This window comes from Peromyscus californicus, unplaced genomic scaffold (genome assembly GCF_007827085.1).
Source record: "Peromyscus californicus insignis strain IS unplaced genomic scaffold, ASM782708v3 Scaffold_17__1_contigs__length_78620276, whole genome shotgun sequence".
In the NCBI taxonomy this organism is placed as follows: Eukaryota; Metazoa; Chordata; class Mammalia; order Rodentia; family Cricetidae; genus Peromyscus; species Peromyscus californicus.
In genome coordinates this window covers 35,282,922-35,302,286 of record NW_026294469.1, presented here as the reverse complement: position 1 = coordinate 35,302,286, position 19,365 = coordinate 35,282,922, and the positions used below count along the sequence as shown (strand labels likewise).

The window sequence follows — 19,365 nt, the reverse complement described above, 5'->3', positions numbered from 1 at the left end:
GTGCAGCCAAATTCTATAAGACTGATGGACTGTTCTATATTGCTGGCTTTGTAAACACCCTGTGTGTCGGGAAGAATACATGTTTACTGTTGATTCAATAATCGTATTCTCTGCAGGACATAGTCAGTGCTTTATCTTTTGTTAACAAGTTGTGAGTATTCTCTTTAGAATGGAATTCTAAATCCAGCTTTCTGTTCATTGTTCACAGCATCACAGCGGAGATCTTTGGGGTGGAGAGGTAGAAAAAGCGCTTTATTGCTTTTGTGGCCGCGGGCAGCGTGGTGTTAGATTTCAATTCTCTTATGTGTCTAGAGATTCTCTAACACCAGTGGTCAAGTCTTTCAAATTATATAAAAAGTAAACAAATTGTATTGACATGACTTAAAGGTCAACAGGATGAAACTTGTGATGTTTTTAAGGAGTGTGTGTCCAAATGATTCCCGTACACAACACAATTTTGTTTTTTCATATCTGGTACCTGAAAAATCTTTTTACATTTGTGTAGACTATAATGTAACTTACATGCTGCATTGGTAAGGTTAACTAAATATTAAAAGTCTTGTCTAAAGTTGTCCATTTTTGTAGTTAGCACACTCTCTGCATGTTTTATGATATAATGTCTTGTCTTTGTTGTCCATGTTTTAAAGTGTTTCTTTCCCATCAGAGTTTTAACATGCAGGTCTTACCCATTTTAGGCTTTTGGAATATGTGATTCTGTGTGAAGCATTCCAGCCTACCTTGTTTTTTTTTTTTTTTTTCTTTTCACTCCAGTTGACCTTTAAAGTAAAATTGATTACGTTTTGGTCAAATTCTGGTGATACTCTTTGGTTAGAGAAATGTTACGCCTCTTCTGTTCCCCTCACTTTCTGGGAAGTCCAACTGGTGGCATCCCACCAATTGATAAGCAGTAAGAACAGGAAGTTGTTATGGCCAGAATATGGGAGAGGGTACAATTGCAGCAGTTTGGAATGTGCTACGAGTTGATTCTCTTGCATTTGTTTTTAAATATTTAATATTTAAAAATTTTTAGAAATATTTAAATTTATCTTTGCATTTATTTTTTTCTCCTTGAAAGTTGGATGATAAAACAGACAGAAATAGCTCTTTTGGTGGATATAAACCACTTTGAAAATACTTTAAATATTTTAAAATTGTGCCTTGATATTTGTTTACTGTGCCTTTGAAGCAAAGATGTGTGAGTTGAGAGTATTTGCATAGTTCACAAATACGGACTCCACAGTTGTGTGGCTGCTACTTGGCTGGCATTACTTCTTTAGTCTTCCCAGTCATCATCTGGTTAGTCCCCCTCTCCCCAGATTCTATCATGTGGTAGAGAAAGATTATGTAAATAGAACTTTCTCTAATGGAGATATTCAACCCTTCACTATACGGTGTGGTATCCACTAAGCCTCAAGTACTCTTGAGAATCTGAACTATAGCTTGCAACCAAAATAGTGAAAATTTAATCATCTTAAATTTAAATTTCAACAGCCATTTGGCCTCATGGCCCTTTAGATAGCACCAACATTGAAAGTTGACTCTATAACATTTTCCTTTTAGTCCAGTGTTGCATTTTTTTTTTCATGAGGCTTACTTTCCAGGATAGCCTTAGAGCTGTCATGCCTTCTTTGTTTCTCTGAATATAATATTTTATGAAAATCACGGTAAAGGCATATGACAGATGAAATGAAAGTTAGCATTCGAAAGATTTGAGAGCCTCATGGGATCAGTTTAGAAAAACAGCCAAGATACTGATTTGAATAAGTTCCCTGAAAACTACTCAGGTCTTAAATTCCACATTTGATCTCATTTAAGAGGTCTAGTGTGTTGGGGTTGGGGATTTAGCTCAGTGGTAGAGCACTTGCCTAGCAAGTGCAGGGTCTTGGGTTCCGTCCTCAGCTCCAGAAAAAAAAAACAAAAAAAACCAAAACAACAGAGGTCTAGTGTGGTGTTTCATAAAAACTTTTATTTTCACCATAAAATTAAGGTAACAGAGGAATACAGAAAAGGAAAGGGAACATTTTTTTTTGAACATTTCTAAACATGAAAACAACCAAAGTTTGGGTGTCACCAGCATACATGTTAAAGCATGATTTAGTTTTCATGATTAATTTTGTTTCAAATCACTATTTAATTGGCCACAACCTTCACAAAATCTATAATAGGTCATTGTTTTTCACATAGACAACTGAGATTGGTTATTCATTCATTTAAAGGTCCATCATCTAGTTAACTGTAGGTAGATGTAATTACATGCAAATTTCCATTTGTTTAAACTTGACCACTGCATCATTTGACTTCTGGAATTGTTTGGCTTGGTTTTTTGACAAAAACATTTTCATTGGCATGTGTGTGTTTTGTTTTATTTTTTAATTAGCCTTGCGCTTATTTTATTATATGCCTGCTGTGGTGTGAAACATCTTGGACTGGATTGCATGTTTTTAAAATCACTACAGGAAAACATGGAGTAGGATTTTCAAGTTTGTGGGAAGTTTCCTTTTATATGATTCATGTTTAAAAATATTAAGGCTAAAATGTCATTAAATGGAAATAATATTAAATATTAAAAATACTGTGCATGTTTGTTACATAAGGTGCTTTTGGAGTTCAGTGGCACTTTGCATGCTATAAAGTCATTATTATAAATAATACTTTGGGCTATCTGTTAAGTTTCACCTGTTGTGATGTCATACCAGGCATGTTTTAAGATATATATTTTTTTAGACAACAGTCATTTCAAGGGCAATACTAAGGTAGTTACTTAAAGACCTTTGTATATTCAAATAGAATATACTGAATTTACCCATTAATTTTTGGTATTGGATATAATACTATGAAAGAAGGCTGGAGATTAAGAAGTTTCTTTGTGTGTTATGGAAGCTATTTTGTGTCCAACTGAGCTTTCATACTCTAAGAAAGGTTGAAGTAAGTATCCATCCACCTGTGTTGAACAGACAGATAGCTGTGCATTTGTCCGAACCAGCAGGTGAGTATGGCAGACTTTGGTTTCCTGACTTATGAAGATCAGAGACACAACACTGAGCAGAAAAATCTAATGTTTAAGGTCATTACTTGTATTTTGTATATTACAAAGTCACATGGAATGCATCTTGGCACTGAAGTAAATAATCTTAATGGTTCTTTGTTTCAGGTCCCATGGTTGGCCCTTTTAAAGTTACTAAGTTCCAGGTCCATGAATGAGTTCTTTGCTCTTCTTTAGCTTGCATTCAGTTACCTTCTGGTCTTTCCCACTGAACTTTCCCAGATAAACAGTACTACAGTGGGAAACAGTCCATTGTGATGGTTCTTAAAACTGTGAGCACCTATTCCTCCAAGCATGTGATGAAAGTCCAGACTACCCAGAAGACACACGTGTGTGTATGTGGACAGCTTGCAGTTTCAGACAGTCGCTGGGATTGCACTGAGCTTGCTGAGCCTGGGCCCTGCTCAAGGGCTCCTGCTCTGTTACGTACCCCTGTTTCTTCCCAGTCAGCTAAGGTGGTGGTATTCACTTTATGACTTTGGGGATGATGTATAAAATTAACTAGAAGTTTAGTTATATAAAATACTCTACAAAGTACTGTATTAGATGGTTTGTCTTCATGTCTGTGTTTAGCTTAATACAGGTTTATGTGTAATTTATTATAGATTATTTTTCTTTTCTCTATGATAACTTTTAATAATTTGAACTTTTTTTTATACCAAGTAAAAATATTTGCTTAGAAAAGCATTTTCAGAATGCAGATGGAGCCACTTGGAATATTTGTGATTGTAGAAACTTTCTAAAACATGACTCTTCTTTTTTATTATTGTTTTGTTTTGTTTTGGTTTTGGTTTTTCAAGACAGAGTTTCTCTGTGTAGTTTTGGTGCCTGTCCTGGATCTCACTCTATAGACCAGGCTGGCCTCGACCTCACAGAGATCCACCTGGCTCTGCCTCCCCAGTGCTGGGATTAAAGGCGTGTGCCACCACCACCCAGCTATGACTCTTCATTTTAATCACTTACGATGTTACTAAATGAAGCCTTACTAACTACACAGGCTGGAAGCGTAATTCCCTGACCCCAAGGCCGACTATGTTTCCTTGTCCTGGCTGTGAGCATGATGTGGATCTTGGAGAGCGAGGAGTCAGCGGTCTGTTTCGAAATTTCACTTTGGAAACGATTGTCGAGAGATACCGGCAGGCCGCCAGGGCAGCCACAGCCATTATGTGTGACCTGTGTAAACCACCACCCCAGGAGTCTACGAAGAGCTGCATGGACTGCAGTGCAAGCTACTGCAACGAATGCTTCAAAATTTATCATCCTTGGGGGACTGTCAAAGCCCAGCACGAGTATGTGGGCCCCACCACTAATTTCAGACCCAAGGTAAGTTAGGGTACCAGACATCGTGGGAGAAATTGCCAGGAGTCTAGAGACGGGAAGGTTTGATTGGATAACACGATTGTGATATTTTTAGTTAGCTAAAACTTTACTGTAGGTTAAGAATAACTTTAAAGTGTGAGACATAGTGCTTATATAATCTGTTAGGTGGACTTTACATTTCTCAAGTATTCTGGGTAATTTGTGTAATTAATCTCACAAGAACTCCATGTTCTGTGGTCTATGATGAGTAAAATCATTTGTGTGTCACCACCACCCAGCATGGATACTTATAAAGTTTTTTTTTTTTTTTTTGGTTTGAGACAGGGTTTCTGTGTAGGCTTGGCTGTTTTGAAACTCTCTCTGTATAATAGGTTGCCCTCGAACTCACAGAGATCCACCTGCCTCTGCCTCCCAAGTGCTGGGATTAAAGGTGTGCACCATCACCACCTGGCATAAAGCTGTTTTTCTTTATAATTTAGTAACTCGTATGAATAGTGTCAGTTATTAAATATAACAACAGTATTCTTAATTATAAAGCCTTTAATTTGTAATAATTTCATATGTAAATCTTAAAAACTATTTGGAACTGGAGAGATGGCTCAGTTGTTAAGAATGCCTACTTTTTTTTTAATTTAATTTTTTTTACTTCTATATGCATTGGTGTTTGACCTGCATATCTTTGTGAGGGAGTTGAATCCACTGGAACTGGAGTTACAGACAGTTGGGAGCTGCCATGTGGGTGCTGGGAATGGAACCCCGGTCCTCTAGTGGAGCAGCCAGTGCTCTTACCTGCTGAGCCATTTCTCCAGCCCCTTGCCTGCTACCCTTAACGGAGGACCCAGGGTTGGTTCCCACCCAGGGTTGGTGGAGTTGCTCACAGCCAGCAGTAAGTAGTTGCAACTCCAGGGGATCCAGTTCTCTCTTCTGTCCTCCTAATGTGAACACTAGTGTTCACATACCCAGCACAGACACAGACATGCCCATAATTTAAAATAAAATTTAAAATCTTAGAGAAGTCATTACACAATACTCACCGAACATTTCTTACATAACACGGGTCTGAAAGATGAAAACAAAGGTATTTCTTTGTCCCTACATTCTGAAAGACCCTTTTTCTCAAAACTGTTTGTCTCATAACATTTATCAACCTTTGAATTCCCTGTTATCATGTTTGTCTCACCCGAACTGCTGAAGGTCATTGATTTTTAAAAATGTATGACTTTTTAGTGTTTTGTTTACAAGGTTGCATTAATACTATTCGATCATGAAAGGACACATGATAATGAGCTACACCAGGACTGGGTTCTTATAAGTATTTCTTAGGATTTGGAATGCAAATCAGTCATAAAATACTGCTGAGGAAACCACAGAAACAGGAAAAATAGTTCCCTTCAAGCATTTGTGTCAGCCAGTACAGTGTAGCGCCTCAAAGCTGTCCCTTATGCTAGAGAATACTCACCTACAACTGAACTTGTTGTACCCCTTCCTATGGAAAGCTGAAGTTTTTCTACTTTAAAAAAGTACACATTCTTCTGAGAATTAGGAACTTAGACATTCTGAAACATTGTAAGTTTTTTCCACTTTAGTCCCCCTGAAGATATAGCGTAAACTTTGCATATTGGTCTTTTTCCCCCCTAATATTTCAGACCAGTTAAAGTTGCCTATCATCCAGTCTCTTGAAACCATGAACAACTATTTGATTTCATCAGCATACTACCTAAATGTTTGTTTCTGAATGGAAACAGTATTTTATGTACAATTTCAAATGCATCTACGATGCTAGTTCATAGACTAGTAAGTCCAAATGTGGTGTTTCCTCGGGAGATGCTGCTGGGCAGTGAGTGTGGCTTGTGGAGCTGGCCTGCTGGGTGCTTACATCACAAAGCCCTCCAGAGGTCTCTTGGCAACAGGCTTGTATGGGGAGTCAGGCCAGAGATTCTCTGAAGGTTTTCTGATACCTTACAGAGATGTTCAGTAAGAAGTGCCTAATGTGTGGTGAGAGGACCTCTCTAGCCTGTTTAAGCATTCTCTCTACTTGAGTCCTCTTGGAATGAATGTTCTTCTCACCAAGTTTAGGGGAAATAACATCTATGTATTAGCGGTTTGAACCCAAAGATTTAAAAATGGTAATTCTACAGTTTTCATGTGACATATTTTTATTTTTTATACTTTTATTCACCTATATGGCTCTTGATTTTATATAGCAAATATTTGTGCTGGGGGACCGAGGTTACGTGAACCTGGATCTTTAACTGTCCGTATGCTTTTATTCAATAGATTTTAATGTGCCCCGAACACGAGACAGAGAGGATAAACATGTACTGTGAACTGTGCAGAAGGCCGGTTTGCCACCTCTGTAAGTTGGGTGGGAATCACTCCAATCACCGAGTGACCACCATGAGCAGTGCCTACAAAACCTTAAAGGTATAACTTAGGATATTAGAGTGGGTTTCAATTTGTCCATTTTATTTAATGTTTATGGATGTTTTACCTGAAAGTATGTCTGTGCACCATGTGTGTGCAGTGTCTGCAGAGGGCCAGAAGAGGGCGTTGGATGCCTGGGACTGGAGTTACAGAAGGTTGTCACCCTCACTATGGGTGCTGGGAATCAAAACCAGGTCTTTTGGAAGAGCAGCCAGTGCTCTTAACTGCTGAGCCAGCCCTGGAAGTAGGTTTTAATACCTGGTGATTTCATGATTCTTAAGTTTTTATAATGTGGTCTGTTTTACTGAAAGGAGTTAACAGTATGAGGTAAACCTTAATGTGTAATTATTAAAAAGTATGTAATCATAATATATAAGAATAAATATATATTTATAATATATAATATATATTTATATAGTTATTATATATAAATATATATTTAAATATATAAATATACTACATAAACTATATTATATATAACATATAATGTGTTACTATGCATAATAAATTTATTACATATATAAAATATATAAATGTGTAAATATAAATATATAATTATTACATAATTCTGTATAATAATTATAAAAAACTCCACATATTTAAAATAATTACAAATTATTTTTTAAAAAAAATCTCTAACTTAAGATTGTTAGTTTTTCTGAGTGTGTTAAAGCCTTGCACCGCTGGTTGGAAGTGTGAAGGAATGCGGGCCACTGCTAGGATCCTCCAGAGAGCTCGGTGTACATTACTGTCCTGGGTGCAGAGGTAGAAGGGCTCAGAACATGCTCAGATCTGGTCCTCAGTATCAGGGGAGGCAGCGCTGTGGTGCTCGCTTTATTCCGTTCCTTTTTTGCTATAAGCGGTCGTCTTAAAGGAATTCATTCATCCTCAAGCATCCCTTTTATATTGCTCCCTTTCTTTAACAGTGTATGTGCAGATTATGTGTGTAGCTGCATACATAAATAGTGTCGTATATCTGTGTCATGGACAGGTTTGGCCATTGTACCTTCTATTTCTCTGCCCCTTTGCTTGCCTGGTGTCTTAGTTAGGGTTTCTATTGCTGTGATGAAACACCATGGCCGAAAGCAACTTGAGAAGGAAAGGGTTTGTTTCATCTTATACTTCCAGATAAACAGTCCATCACTGAAGGAGTCAGGAACTCAAGGAGAGGAAGCTGGAGGCAGGAGCTGGAACAGAAGCCATGGAGGAACCCTGCTAACTGACTTGCTCAGCCTGTTTTCTTAGCACCCAGGACCACCTGCCTGAGGATGGCACCACCCACAGTGTGCTGGACCCTCCCACACCAATCATTAATCAAGAAAATGCCCCCACAGGCTTCCCCACAGTCCAAGCTGGTGGGGGCATCTTCTTAACTGAGGTTCCCTCTTCCTAGATGACTCTAGCTTGTGCCAAGTTGACATGAAACTAGCCAGCTGGAAGTTTTTGATTGGCTATCAGGTATTATTAGTTATACCCTGTTTTCAGCTTTTCCTGGCAGGGCAAGGAAGCATTTGGTTTTAGGTTAATCAGCCTGACTCTGGAGATAAAAACCTTTGATGATTCTTCTCCGTCCCTGATGATTTAGAAGCTCTGTTTTTCAGGGTTGGAAGTCTGGAGGGTGGGGAGCACGTTACTCCCAGCTTGTGTGAACTTTAATCCTCTCTGGAACTTCCCTTGACCTCAGGCATGGTTGACTGGTGGTCAGTCTTGTATACCTCTCTGCAGTTTTTTCTCTTTCTGCTTGTCTCTGTGGTTTTAGGCTTTAGAAACCCCGACTTCCTTAACTCCCAGCTTCATCACTTAGGCTCACAGGAGACGCTGAGGTCCATTTGAGTTCTCTGCCTCCAGCCCTAGCAACTGCAGACAACAGGCTAGTCAGGTGTCTCTTGTTTCCCACCATCTAGGAAATGTCTCTTGGATCTGGCGCATAACAAGAGAGATTCCAGATGTTTCAAGTGGGAAGCCAAATCTGTTATTGTCACTTTATCATGCCTCTGTAGTCGGTCAGCTTCACATAGCACAATTTATAATTTATCACATGTATAGGAGTTTTGATTTCTAATTGGTTTAATTTTGTGTAATCTGTTCCAGTTTTTATTACTTTTACTGTCTTTGACACTAGAGTAAAGTGTTGGAAAAATTACCCATGAATCCATGTTTCTTCTCTGCTCTCAGAACCCACAACAATCAACGCAAAAGACATTTTGTTTGTTTGTTTGTTTGAGACAGGGTCTTACTGTGTAAACCAGGCTGGCCTCAAATTTGCCGTGATGCTCCTGCCTCCACTTCCCAAGTGGTCATTTACAGGTGTGTGTTACTGTGCCTAGGCAGAAGGCTTCCGTGACCTCACATGACATCAGCAAGCAGGCAGTGGATTCTATAGCAGCAGATGCAAGCTGGGGATCCTCTTAATTCAGTTAGTTCTGACACGGTACCTGAATGTGCTCTCAGACCCTGCAGGTGAAGGGCCGGTCCCAGTGCTGCCTGTGCCTCCCTCTGCCCCACTGTACATGCCAGCTGCAAGCTCCATGTGGGTTTTTTTTTTTAATTTTTATTTTTTGCCTTTGATCACATGACTGTAAAAAGAAGTTTAGCTCACCCTTCTTGGGTCTAATTATTTTGTTTGTGAGGCTCACAGAACTCAGGAAAACACAAACAGCAATTTATCATACAGGATATTGCAACAGGTGCTGATAAAGAGATGCACAGGATGAGGAATTTGGGAAGGGCACAAGCTGCCATTGCCCTCTGGCACTCTATGAGAACCTCCAAGGGCTCTTCTGCATGGAAGTTCTGAACTCTTTCTGAGTTTTTATGGAAGCCTCGTCGATAGACACAGTTGATTAAGTCATTAGCAGTTACTGATCCTCCACTTTGGGCTTCTTGTCCCTGAAAGTTGTGAGGTAGGACTGAATCTTAGCTGTCTAATCATGCCTCTGTGTTCTTGGTGACCAGCTCTTACCCTGAAGCCAGCTGCCTCTTGACTTATTAGCTTACAAAAAAAAAAAAAAATCATTTTAGAAACCAAGGACTTTAGGAGAGGTATGTCAGGAAACTGGATGAAGAACATACACATAATAACATAGCTATCTTTTACATTGTACGTTAATTTCTTTCTTACATATTTCAGACTTTCCAATTTACTTACTTTTTAGTAAGAAACTAATTGTCTAAATTTGTCACTTGCTAAGAGTAACAAGTCTCCTTTACACCTGGTGTTAGATTTAAGCTGAAGGGGACTGGCTACATGATGCAAAGCCACAGCATCATTTCTTATTTGGGGCCAGCTGGGTGTTACAATCAGAGAAATGAACGTCATAGAAGGGTAACCTTGCATTTGTCTTGTGTCTGCTGTTTGCCGAATCTGCTGAGGTAAACACCAGGTTTCTTATCTGTGTTATAGTGTGTGTCAGGTTGTTTGGGAAGGTGTGTTCTGAATTCTGGAAACAGCTTGCACTTTTGGAGAAACTGGCTTAACCAGTTAATACCTGGATCTGAGAATGATCTACTCTTAGCAGTTTTGTTAGGTGAGGCTAGGATATGTTCCCTCCTGTGACTCGATTGACTTATATTAATATTGACGTTGACATGTGCATGAGCTCAAAGTAGAGCCCCTCTTCCCCACAGCAGGCTGTGGCTGCCTGCTCTTAGTCTTCCAGAATGGGGACTCTAGAGAGTCCACAGGGATTCCTATTCACTGTTTCCTGTCACTGTTTTGGCCCACTAGGCTTTTTGATTTCTGGTGTGTCCTGAAAAGACACATGTTCACTGCCTGTCTCCTCGTCTGGCCATCTCTCAGTCACCAAGCCTCTCCATTGTTGGGAAGTCAAGACCTTTCGAGAGCTTTCTCAGCTTCTCGCCTCACTGTACAGTTTTCTTGTTAAACTTTTGATGTGGCTTATTCCTACTTTGGCTTGATCACTCTACAACCACAGCTACAGAAGTCTGTGAGCATGTCACTGAAGGAGGTTTCCTGAGGAATTTTTGATAGTTTTCCATTTATTATTTCCATCGATTTCTAAGGACGTCTTGTCAGACAGCTTGTTAACAATGAGAACTTATAAAATGCAAGCATCCCTGTAAGCAATCCCCACTGCATAGGGAAGTACTTGGGGATAGCATTTGTATTTTAGGGAGTGTGAGACACAGTTTATGCCTTTTGGGGGGATAGTTTGTGGTGAACATTGTTGTCATAGTCTCTGAAGTAGATTAGTGCTCATCGTTATTGTAAGTGCTGGTAGCGAAGGTCTTAACCAACATGGTGGTGCTTATGGCTTGCTTGTAAAATGCCCCTACAGGCTCATGTGTTTGAACATTTGTTCCCCCAGTTTGTTTTTTTTTTTTTTTTTTTTCCATTTTTCGAGACAGGGTTTCTCTGTGTAGCTTTGCGCCTTTCCTGGGACTCGCTTGGTAGCCCAGGCTGGCCTCGAACTCACAGAGATCCACCTGGCTCTGCCTCCCGAGTGCTGGGATTAAAGGCGTGCGCCACCACCGCCCGGCCTTGTTCCCCCAGTTTGGAAGGTTGTGGAACCTTTAGGAGATGAAGCCGAACTGGAGGAAGTGTGGGGCCTAACAGTTATAGCCCATGTGGGTTCTAGCAGAGCTCTTTACTTCGTGTCCATCAACACAGAGCCAGGCTCCTGCTGCCACAGCCCTGAATGTCCTGGCTGCCTTGGCTGCTGCGCCCTTACCTGCAGTGATGAACTTGTGTCCTCTCAAACTGGACCAAAATAAACCTTCTTTCCCTTGAGTTTTGTCTTTTTGTTATTTTATTACATCAAGGAGAAAATAACTTAAGACAGTAGCTGGAATATGCATCATTGTGGATTCACATAGCAGACTTGCACAGAAAAGATCACATATTCTTCCCCAGATTTTATTCTGAACATCTCTAGAGTTGATATCACCTTTAAACTTGGTATCAGCTGAGCACAGGGGCCATGCTAGTTATACATTATTCTCCTAGACCGCTTGCATGAAAGATACTTTGACACAGTTGTTGAATGACTTTTCCTTTGTTTTGTTTACTAGTGTTTCTTTGGTACCTTTTATTGGAGATTTGATATATAGAGGGAAAAATGGTTCTCAAACTTGGCTGGGGATTAGCCTTTCATTGGTACAGTTACAGAGACCAGCCTTGTCCTACTTCAAGGGGTCTTAGCTTCGTTGCATGGATTTTCTTGGGGAGATGTGAACAAGCATCTTCTTGGAGTCCAGCTTGGTGAATTAATGAGTCTATTGTGGTTACAGGTGACTCTCGGGCAGCTGTACCACTGAAAAGCCCACCCCAGCTGTCTCCCTGAGCCCTCTGTTGGGGTTGCAGGCAGCTTGGCTGGTGGGAGAGTTATGGCTTGTGTAACTTTGGGGAGTGCGGCCTCTGATGAGTTTCTAAAGCACTCAAGTCTAGATTTATTTAAACCTCCTTGCCCTGTTAGGTGAACTTGCAGGCTGGAGCCTTGACGCTCACATTTTACCTCTGTTACTAGTGCCTAGTGTCGATATCTAGTGCTTACAGTTTTTGCAAGCTTATGAACAGACATTCTGACTATTAAGACACCTCCAGTCCTTAAAAACAGATTGCCAGGGTCTGGCCAGGAGCCAGAGAAGACTGGCCAGAGACTTTGAGTGTTAACAGTCCTGTGAGTGACTGATGTTGCCTTGGTCCCTATTTCTCAATTCCACCTTCTGTTCTTCTTTAGTGACCGCTGGGTCACCCCGTTTATCTTAGGCTCTCTACGTTTAGTTCAAGCTGTTTTAGAATACCTATATCAGTTTTAGTGGCTGAATGCAGCTCTGTCACTGTAGTTAAGAAGAAACAGTGGTGCTGTTTCTTGCTTGTGGTCCCAGCGTGGGCTCATAGGGACAGTGCTAGACTTGTCATTCGGCTTGCAGTGTGGTGTTGAACACCCCCTACCCTGGACAGTGATTACTTTATTCAATTCTGACTAGGTTCCTGGTTCAGCCGTTGACTGTGTAGTATTTGTACCTCATGAGCTTTGGGTTCCTTAGAAGGGTAAAATGCTAGGTCAAAACAAAAGACTTTCTGTCTCCTCGCAGCATTAATATCTTGTAAGGTCCAATTTTCTTTCTGTCCCTGTCTCTGTGTCTCTGTCTCTGTGTGTCTGTCTGTCTCTGTCTCTCTCAAGGATTTAATGGAGCCCAGGCCTTGCTCCTGACCCTCTCACCTCTACCTTCCAAGTGCTAGGATTTCAGGATTGTACAACTCTGTCTGGCTCTTGTTTTTAATTGACTGACTGATTGGTTGATGCAGGTGATGGGGATTAAACCTAGGGCCTTGCACATACGTACTGGGCAAGTGCTCTCCCCCTGAGCTAGATCCTCACCCCATTCTGTCTTTTGTGTCCAGAAGTCTTGTTCCTTTCCAGCCAGCGGCTTCCTGTTTCTCCAGGGAGCCCTGCCAGGGGGTTTACTGTATCTGGTGGCTTCTGAGCCTGAGATGCGTCCTGCGAGCCAATCATGTCTATCCCTGCACACATCCTCTTTGCCTCTCATGTAGTGTAAGATGAAAAAAAGAGGAAGATGAATAGATGGCAGACTTACTTCCTGACTCTGCAACACCGAGCCGATGTCTCTATTCCTGCCCACATTTTGCATTTCAGGTGCTCAGCAGTCAGCAGGATCCTGGCGTGTTCTCGTTCAGGGAGGGGTTTCCTGGGTCTTCTCACTTTTCATTTAGACTCTAATACATTTATCCCCCGTGACTTGGTAGTCCATGGTGCTCTGAAGGGGCATTAAAAATGTACTTCAGATTCATTTTAGACCAAGAGATTTTTACCGAACCCTACAATGTAATTTCTATGAGGAATTATAGTGTTCAGAATAGCTAATTTACAAACAAATTACTCAAAAATCTGTTTTCACTTATGTATAGTGAATCAATAGCGAGACTGGGATGAGCTGGGATTATTTTGGGCTAGTCCTTGGTGTTTTTCCTGCCGTGTGTGTGTGTGTGTGTGTGTGTGTGTGTGTGTGTGTGTGTGTGTGTTTAAATTGTGAAATGTAATGGAAGGCTAAACTATTTGAGCTGCCAACTTCAATTTGCTTAGAAGCATTAGAAGCAAGAATTCCGAGAGTGGTAATTAAACACAAATGTACTACTTGAGCATTTGGAATTTTTGGCTGAGTAGCACGTACTCTCTTTCTCCAGCCTTAATTTAACCTGTCCTATGACCTTGGGCCTATACGCTTCAGGCCAGCAAATAATTACCTCAAGGTAATTACTATAGCTGATTTTGCTGTTCCTTCATCAGGAAGGATGAAGGATGGATACTGTGTAATTTGCAAAATTGCATGAAGTCTTTGTTGGTTTGTTTATGTACTTGTGTTTATGTATCTGTGTGTTTCCACAGGAGAAGCTTTCAAAGGACATTGATTTCCTTATTGGTAAGGAAGGCCAAGTGAAGAGTCAGATTTCTGAACTCAACTTGTTAATGAAGGAAACAGAGGTAAGTTACAAAGTGGTCAGCAGTTTTTCATTTACCTGTCCAGACGATTGCTTATTTGTTCATAACCCTGAATGTGTTCCCCGAGCTGGGGATTGTGTGACCTCACACCTCTGCTTTCCTAGAACTTGTGGAAACATATGCAGCATAGACTCCTGTGTGCTCAGTGCCCAGGTGTCATTGGGATGTGATAGTAACAAGGGCCCAGAAGTCATAAGGAAAGGGTAGCTTTCAACAGTGACCTGCGTGCGAACAAATGACAGATAGCCTTTGGAAAGTTACTGTATGTGACAGACCCAGGGTTATCTAAAATTCCAGATACTGCTGAATACATGTTCTGCTTTGCTTGCTCACATCGAAATGAGTGGTAATGCTTGCCTTTTTGTAGTAGCCACAAGGTCCATCAACAGAGGAGTACAGATAGCAATGAGACTATTGGAGCTACATGTACACATAGCTTAGGTATATCCTGCTGTAATGCTGTGATGCTGTAATGACATTTATAGAAAGTATCCAGACCAGGATGGGAGATGGTTTAGCAATGGTTGAGAGCACTGGCTGGCCTTCTGGAGAACTCAGGTTCAATTCCCAGCTCCCCCATGGTGGTTCACAACCATCTGTAATTCCAGGGGATCCAATGCCCTTTTCTTCTTCTTCTTCTTCTTCTTCTTCTTCTTCTTCTTCTTCTTCTTCTTCTTCTTCTTCTTCTTCTTCTTCTTCTTCTTCTTCTTCTTTTTCTTCTTCTTCTTCTTCTTCTTCTTCTTCTTCTTCTTCTTCTTCTTCTTCTTCTTCTTCCTCCTCCTCCTTCTCCTTCTTCTTCTTCTTTTTTTTTTTGTTTTTTTGAGACAGGGTTTCTCTGTGTAGCTTTGCCCTTCCCTGGAACTCACTCTGTAGACCAGGCTGGCCTCGAACTCACAGAGATCCGTCTGCTTCTGCCTTCCGAGTACTGGAATTAAAGGTGTGCACCACCACCGCCCAGCTCCAATGCCCTTTTCTAACCTCCATGTGCACCAGGCATCTACACAGTGCACAGACATATATGTAAGCAAAACACACTAAATACATTAAATAAATATTTTTTAAGTAGCTGAACAGTGAAACCAGATTATATCTTAAAATTTCATGAAGCAATCCTTGAAGAGGGCGAATCAGTACTGTAGAGCTTATGAGGATGACGTCTGGTGTACCAGTAATGTTCTTTTATCTGAATGTCCTGCTCGTTGGCTGTTATTTAATGAGTCCTCACCTTTACACTTACATGTGCATTATATTCTACTTCAATTTAAAAAAAATAGGGGAAGTAAGCTAGCATCCTGGCACTTGGAAAATGGAAGCAGAGAGATCATGAGTTCAAGGCCATAAAAATAGTGGTTACATAAAAATTAAAGAACTGCATAAGAGTGTCTTAAAAAGGGGGGCAGGCTGGATGACCCACTGGGTAAAGGTACTTGCTGCCAAGCCTGATTTACCTGAGTGTAATTTCTGGTTAAGGGGGAGAATCAACTCTCTTGAGTTCTCTGACCTACACACATAGACACAGACAGACAGAGAGAGAGAGAGAGGGAGAGAGGAGAGAGAGAGAGAGAGAGAGAGAGAGAGAGAGAGAGAGAGAGAGAGAGAGAGAGAGGAGAGAGGAGAGGAGAGGAGAGAGACGAGAGAGAGGCAGAGGGGAGAGGAGAGACATGGTAAATACAATGTAAAACATAAAAACAAAAAAATCATAATAAATAATAGCATTTTTGAAATATAGTAAATATGAGCAGGGTTAGGTTATTTGACAGTTCAAGTACTTTAAATAGGCCTTAATATGTGGAGTGGAGTTTCTTTTTCTTTTCCTCTTTATCACTTTAAAATTTATAATTAAATATAGATGATCTAGGCTAGCACAAGACTGTTATTTCTTGAAATATTTTTTTTTCCCAGTAAGAAGCGAAATAGTTAAGAAACAACAGGGGCCAAGGATGTATCTTAGTGGTAGGAAATTTGCATCATGTGTACAAGACATGTAGGTCTGGATCCCGATCTTCATTGCCAACACTGCAGAAGAAATAAGGAAAAAAAATTAACGCCAAATTTGTCTCCATCCTCAACTCTTCCTCAGTGATGATGGGATAGTTTTTGTGTCTGCAATTATAATTGTTAATTTTGCATAGTATTTCTGAGCTCAATCTGGAAACTATCATGAAATTCTAACTGAATTTTACTGTCCTCTGACTTTTTCCTTTAAAAATTGAACTGGAACAAAGTATTGTGGTAAATATGAAAATATCTTGATAAAACCTATCACTTTGTATGTTACTTAAAAAAAAAACAAACAAACCTTCAGAGACGAAAGTGGGACTTTTAGGGTTAGTAATGGGCAAGGGAATCTGAGCAACATCCCTTTCTCATGTGGTCCAGAAGCCGCTGGGGATTCTGAAGCATCCCTTTGCCATGTGTGTTCCTGCAGACATGCTGTTAGGTCTGTTAGGATAAGCACTCATCAGTGCTCACTGGACTCTTCTTTTCAGAATCATACCGAGCTCTGGTTTTATAAAAATTCAAATCATTTGGGCCAGGCAGGGTGACATAGACTTGTAATCCCAGCACTAGGGAGGGTGAGGCAGGAGGATTGCCCTTGGGGCTAGCGCAGGCTATATAAAGAAACTGCTTCAAACAACAGAAACCCAAATGAACATGTTTAATACACATTACAGACAGGATTGTTCTATAAAAAAGAAAAAAATTACATAATAAGAATGTTTATGTGGCAATATGGTCTGATTTTTATGTAAATAACCCTTCTTAATCCTCATGAGAACTTGAATAATTTCTGTTATCCAAGAGCTTTTTGTGGGAGACAGAGAGGGGTAGGCACTGAACCTGGAGCTTATGCTTAGCCTCAGTTTAGCCTATAGCACATGGCTGAATAAGGATGAAAGCAAATGAATCTTAAATACCTTAGAAGGAATATTGAAAATGTTGTTTTTAAAAGTTCTATTAACTTTAGAATAGCTTCCTGTATTTAAAAAGACTTCCAAATTTGAGGTGAGTTGCAACCTCTCTAGAATTGTGCTTTTGCTATTATTTATGGTTAAATCAGTTTAATTCTGCCATAGGTTTATTTTATCACTGAAATTCTCATTTAATTGAACAATTTGTCTGTTACTGGACTTCGAAAATACGAAGTTTTGAGATTATGAAGCAAATCTAAATGGAAACTGACAGTTCTTTGTTTGATGCCAAACTATGATTTTGAAGATTTTAGGATCAGACAGAACTTTTTCTTTGCAACGTCTAGCCTTGTTTTGTTGAGTTTGATATCGCATAGGACATCATGAGAAGACCTTTGGGTTTATGGACGAGGTAATGTTTGCACTCTCTCCTCGTGCGATGGAGAGGTGGGGTTCACGCATGCGGTGACACTTGTGTGTTTCCCACTAGTGCAATGGAGAGAGGGCCAAGGAAGAAGCGCTGGCCCACTTTGAAAAGCTCTTTGACATCCTGGAGGACAGGAAGTCGTCTGTTCTGAAAGCCATAGACGCCTCTAAGAAACTAAGACTGGACAAATTTCACACGCAAGTGGAAGAGTACCAAGGCCTTCTGGAGAACAACGGGCTTGTTGGATATGCGCAGGAAGTGCTGAAGGAGACAGATCAGTCTTGCTTCGTGCAGACAGCAAAGCAGCTCCATCTCAGGTACTCGCTGGGCTCCTCAGCCTTTGAAAGCCCCCACCAGATAGTTCCTGGTGTTCACAAGCAGTCTGGGCCTGCTTCATCCTGGGTGCTGAATGCAATGTTCATTTCTTTAGTATGCCACATTGCAGGTGTTTAGACTGACTTGTCTTTTTAAAGAATGGCTTTTATATGAAATGTGTCTGCCCACAGAATACAGAAAGCTACGGAATCTCTGAAGAGCTTTAGACCCGCAGCCCAGGCTTCATTTGAAGACTATGTGGTTAACACATCCAAACAGACAGAGGTGCTCGGAGAACTGTCCTTTTTCTCTAGTGGTAAGTGAAGGCCGTGCCTCCTCCCTGACCTGCCTGCCTGCTGCAGAAACACACCCCCTCCCCTTTGACATACGATGCTCATGATCATCTATCCTGGAACCTTAGACTGGTTTTTATGCCTGTGTTTCTGGGCATTAAACTGTACCCCTGGCTTTTTAAATGTTGTGTGCATGGCATCACATTTATTTAAATTATAAGCTTATGCTATTTTTTAGTACATGAAATCTGGGTTAAGGTATTTTCTATGTTTCTAGCCATATTGAATTAGGACTCGCTGTGAGGACCTCAGCTTAATTTGATATCCTTCTGAAGACTGAATCTCTAAATACAGTCATCTTCTGAAGACTGACTGCTGTCACAATCAGGGTTATGACTTCGGCACATAAACTTTTAGGGAACACCCTCATGGGGGGCTTCCCTCTGTTCTTACATCTCACCACATTTGCCTGGCTGAGAGTTCTCTTCTCGTGAGGTTGAGGCATCACAGGCTTGCTGCTGGAGAGCTGCTCAGGAGTGAAGAGCAGGGGCTGCTCTTGCTGTGGACCTTAGTTAAACTGCCCACGCCTCTGTCGGGTGACTTACAATGCCAGTCAGTTGTACCAGCTCCAGGAGGTCTGACACCTCCTGGCCTCCGAGGGCACCTGCACACATACCTGGCCCCCAAACATACGACCTTTAAAACCTATAAAAAAAAATAAGATCTTTTTTGAAAAAGGAAATCTCTCTTCTTAAAAGTTAAAAACTGTGGGTTTCTGTGGCATCTTTTCTTTTTAAATTTATATCCGAATCTGGTATGACTTATTATGACTTTAAATTTTCCAAGTAGGTGTTAGGTGTTATTTCAAGTGCAGACTTTTCTTCCTAGACTGTTGATTCTGCATACATCAGTTGTTTTTAGATATATGTTAGCTTACTTTGGAGTCTTAAGCATGGATCCAAACATTGTCCCTGGAAGGGTAAGACTGACCTGACTATGGACAATCATGGGCTGTGCTCAGTACACAGCAAAGGACCAAGAAAATGAATGGTAGGTAGAGGAGAGAGGAAGCTCCCATTTCCTGCCTGTGGATGTATTTCACTTTTCCTCCATGCTCACTCTTAGAACATGCGACCGACATACCCTG

At 40.7% G+C, this 19,365-nt stretch overlaps 1 protein-coding gene across 5 annotated transcripts in view; it reads left to right on the top strand.

Moving 5' to 3' along the window:
* Positions 1 to 19,365, top strand: part of Trim36 (tripartite motif containing 36) — a 47,952-nt gene that overhangs the window by 19,349 nt on the left and 9,238 nt on the right. For 3 of the 5 annotated variants that reach the window (XM_052742133.1, XM_052742135.1, XM_052742136.1), the window contains exons 3-8: positions 209 to 238; positions 4,041 to 4,366; positions 6,641 to 6,787; positions 14,158 to 14,253; positions 17,674 to 17,927; positions 18,117 to 18,241. In XM_052742133.1, coding sequence (XP_052598093.1) covers positions 209 to 238; positions 4,041 to 4,366; positions 6,641 to 6,787; positions 14,158 to 14,253; positions 17,674 to 17,927; positions 18,117 to 18,241 — 978 coding nt within the window. The remainder of the gene's footprint in view (positions 1 to 208; positions 239 to 4,040; positions 4,367 to 6,640; positions 6,788 to 14,157; positions 14,254 to 17,673; positions 17,928 to 18,116; positions 18,242 to 19,365) is intronic. The other 2 variants (XM_052742134.1, XM_052742137.1) reach the window with 1 other exon arrangement.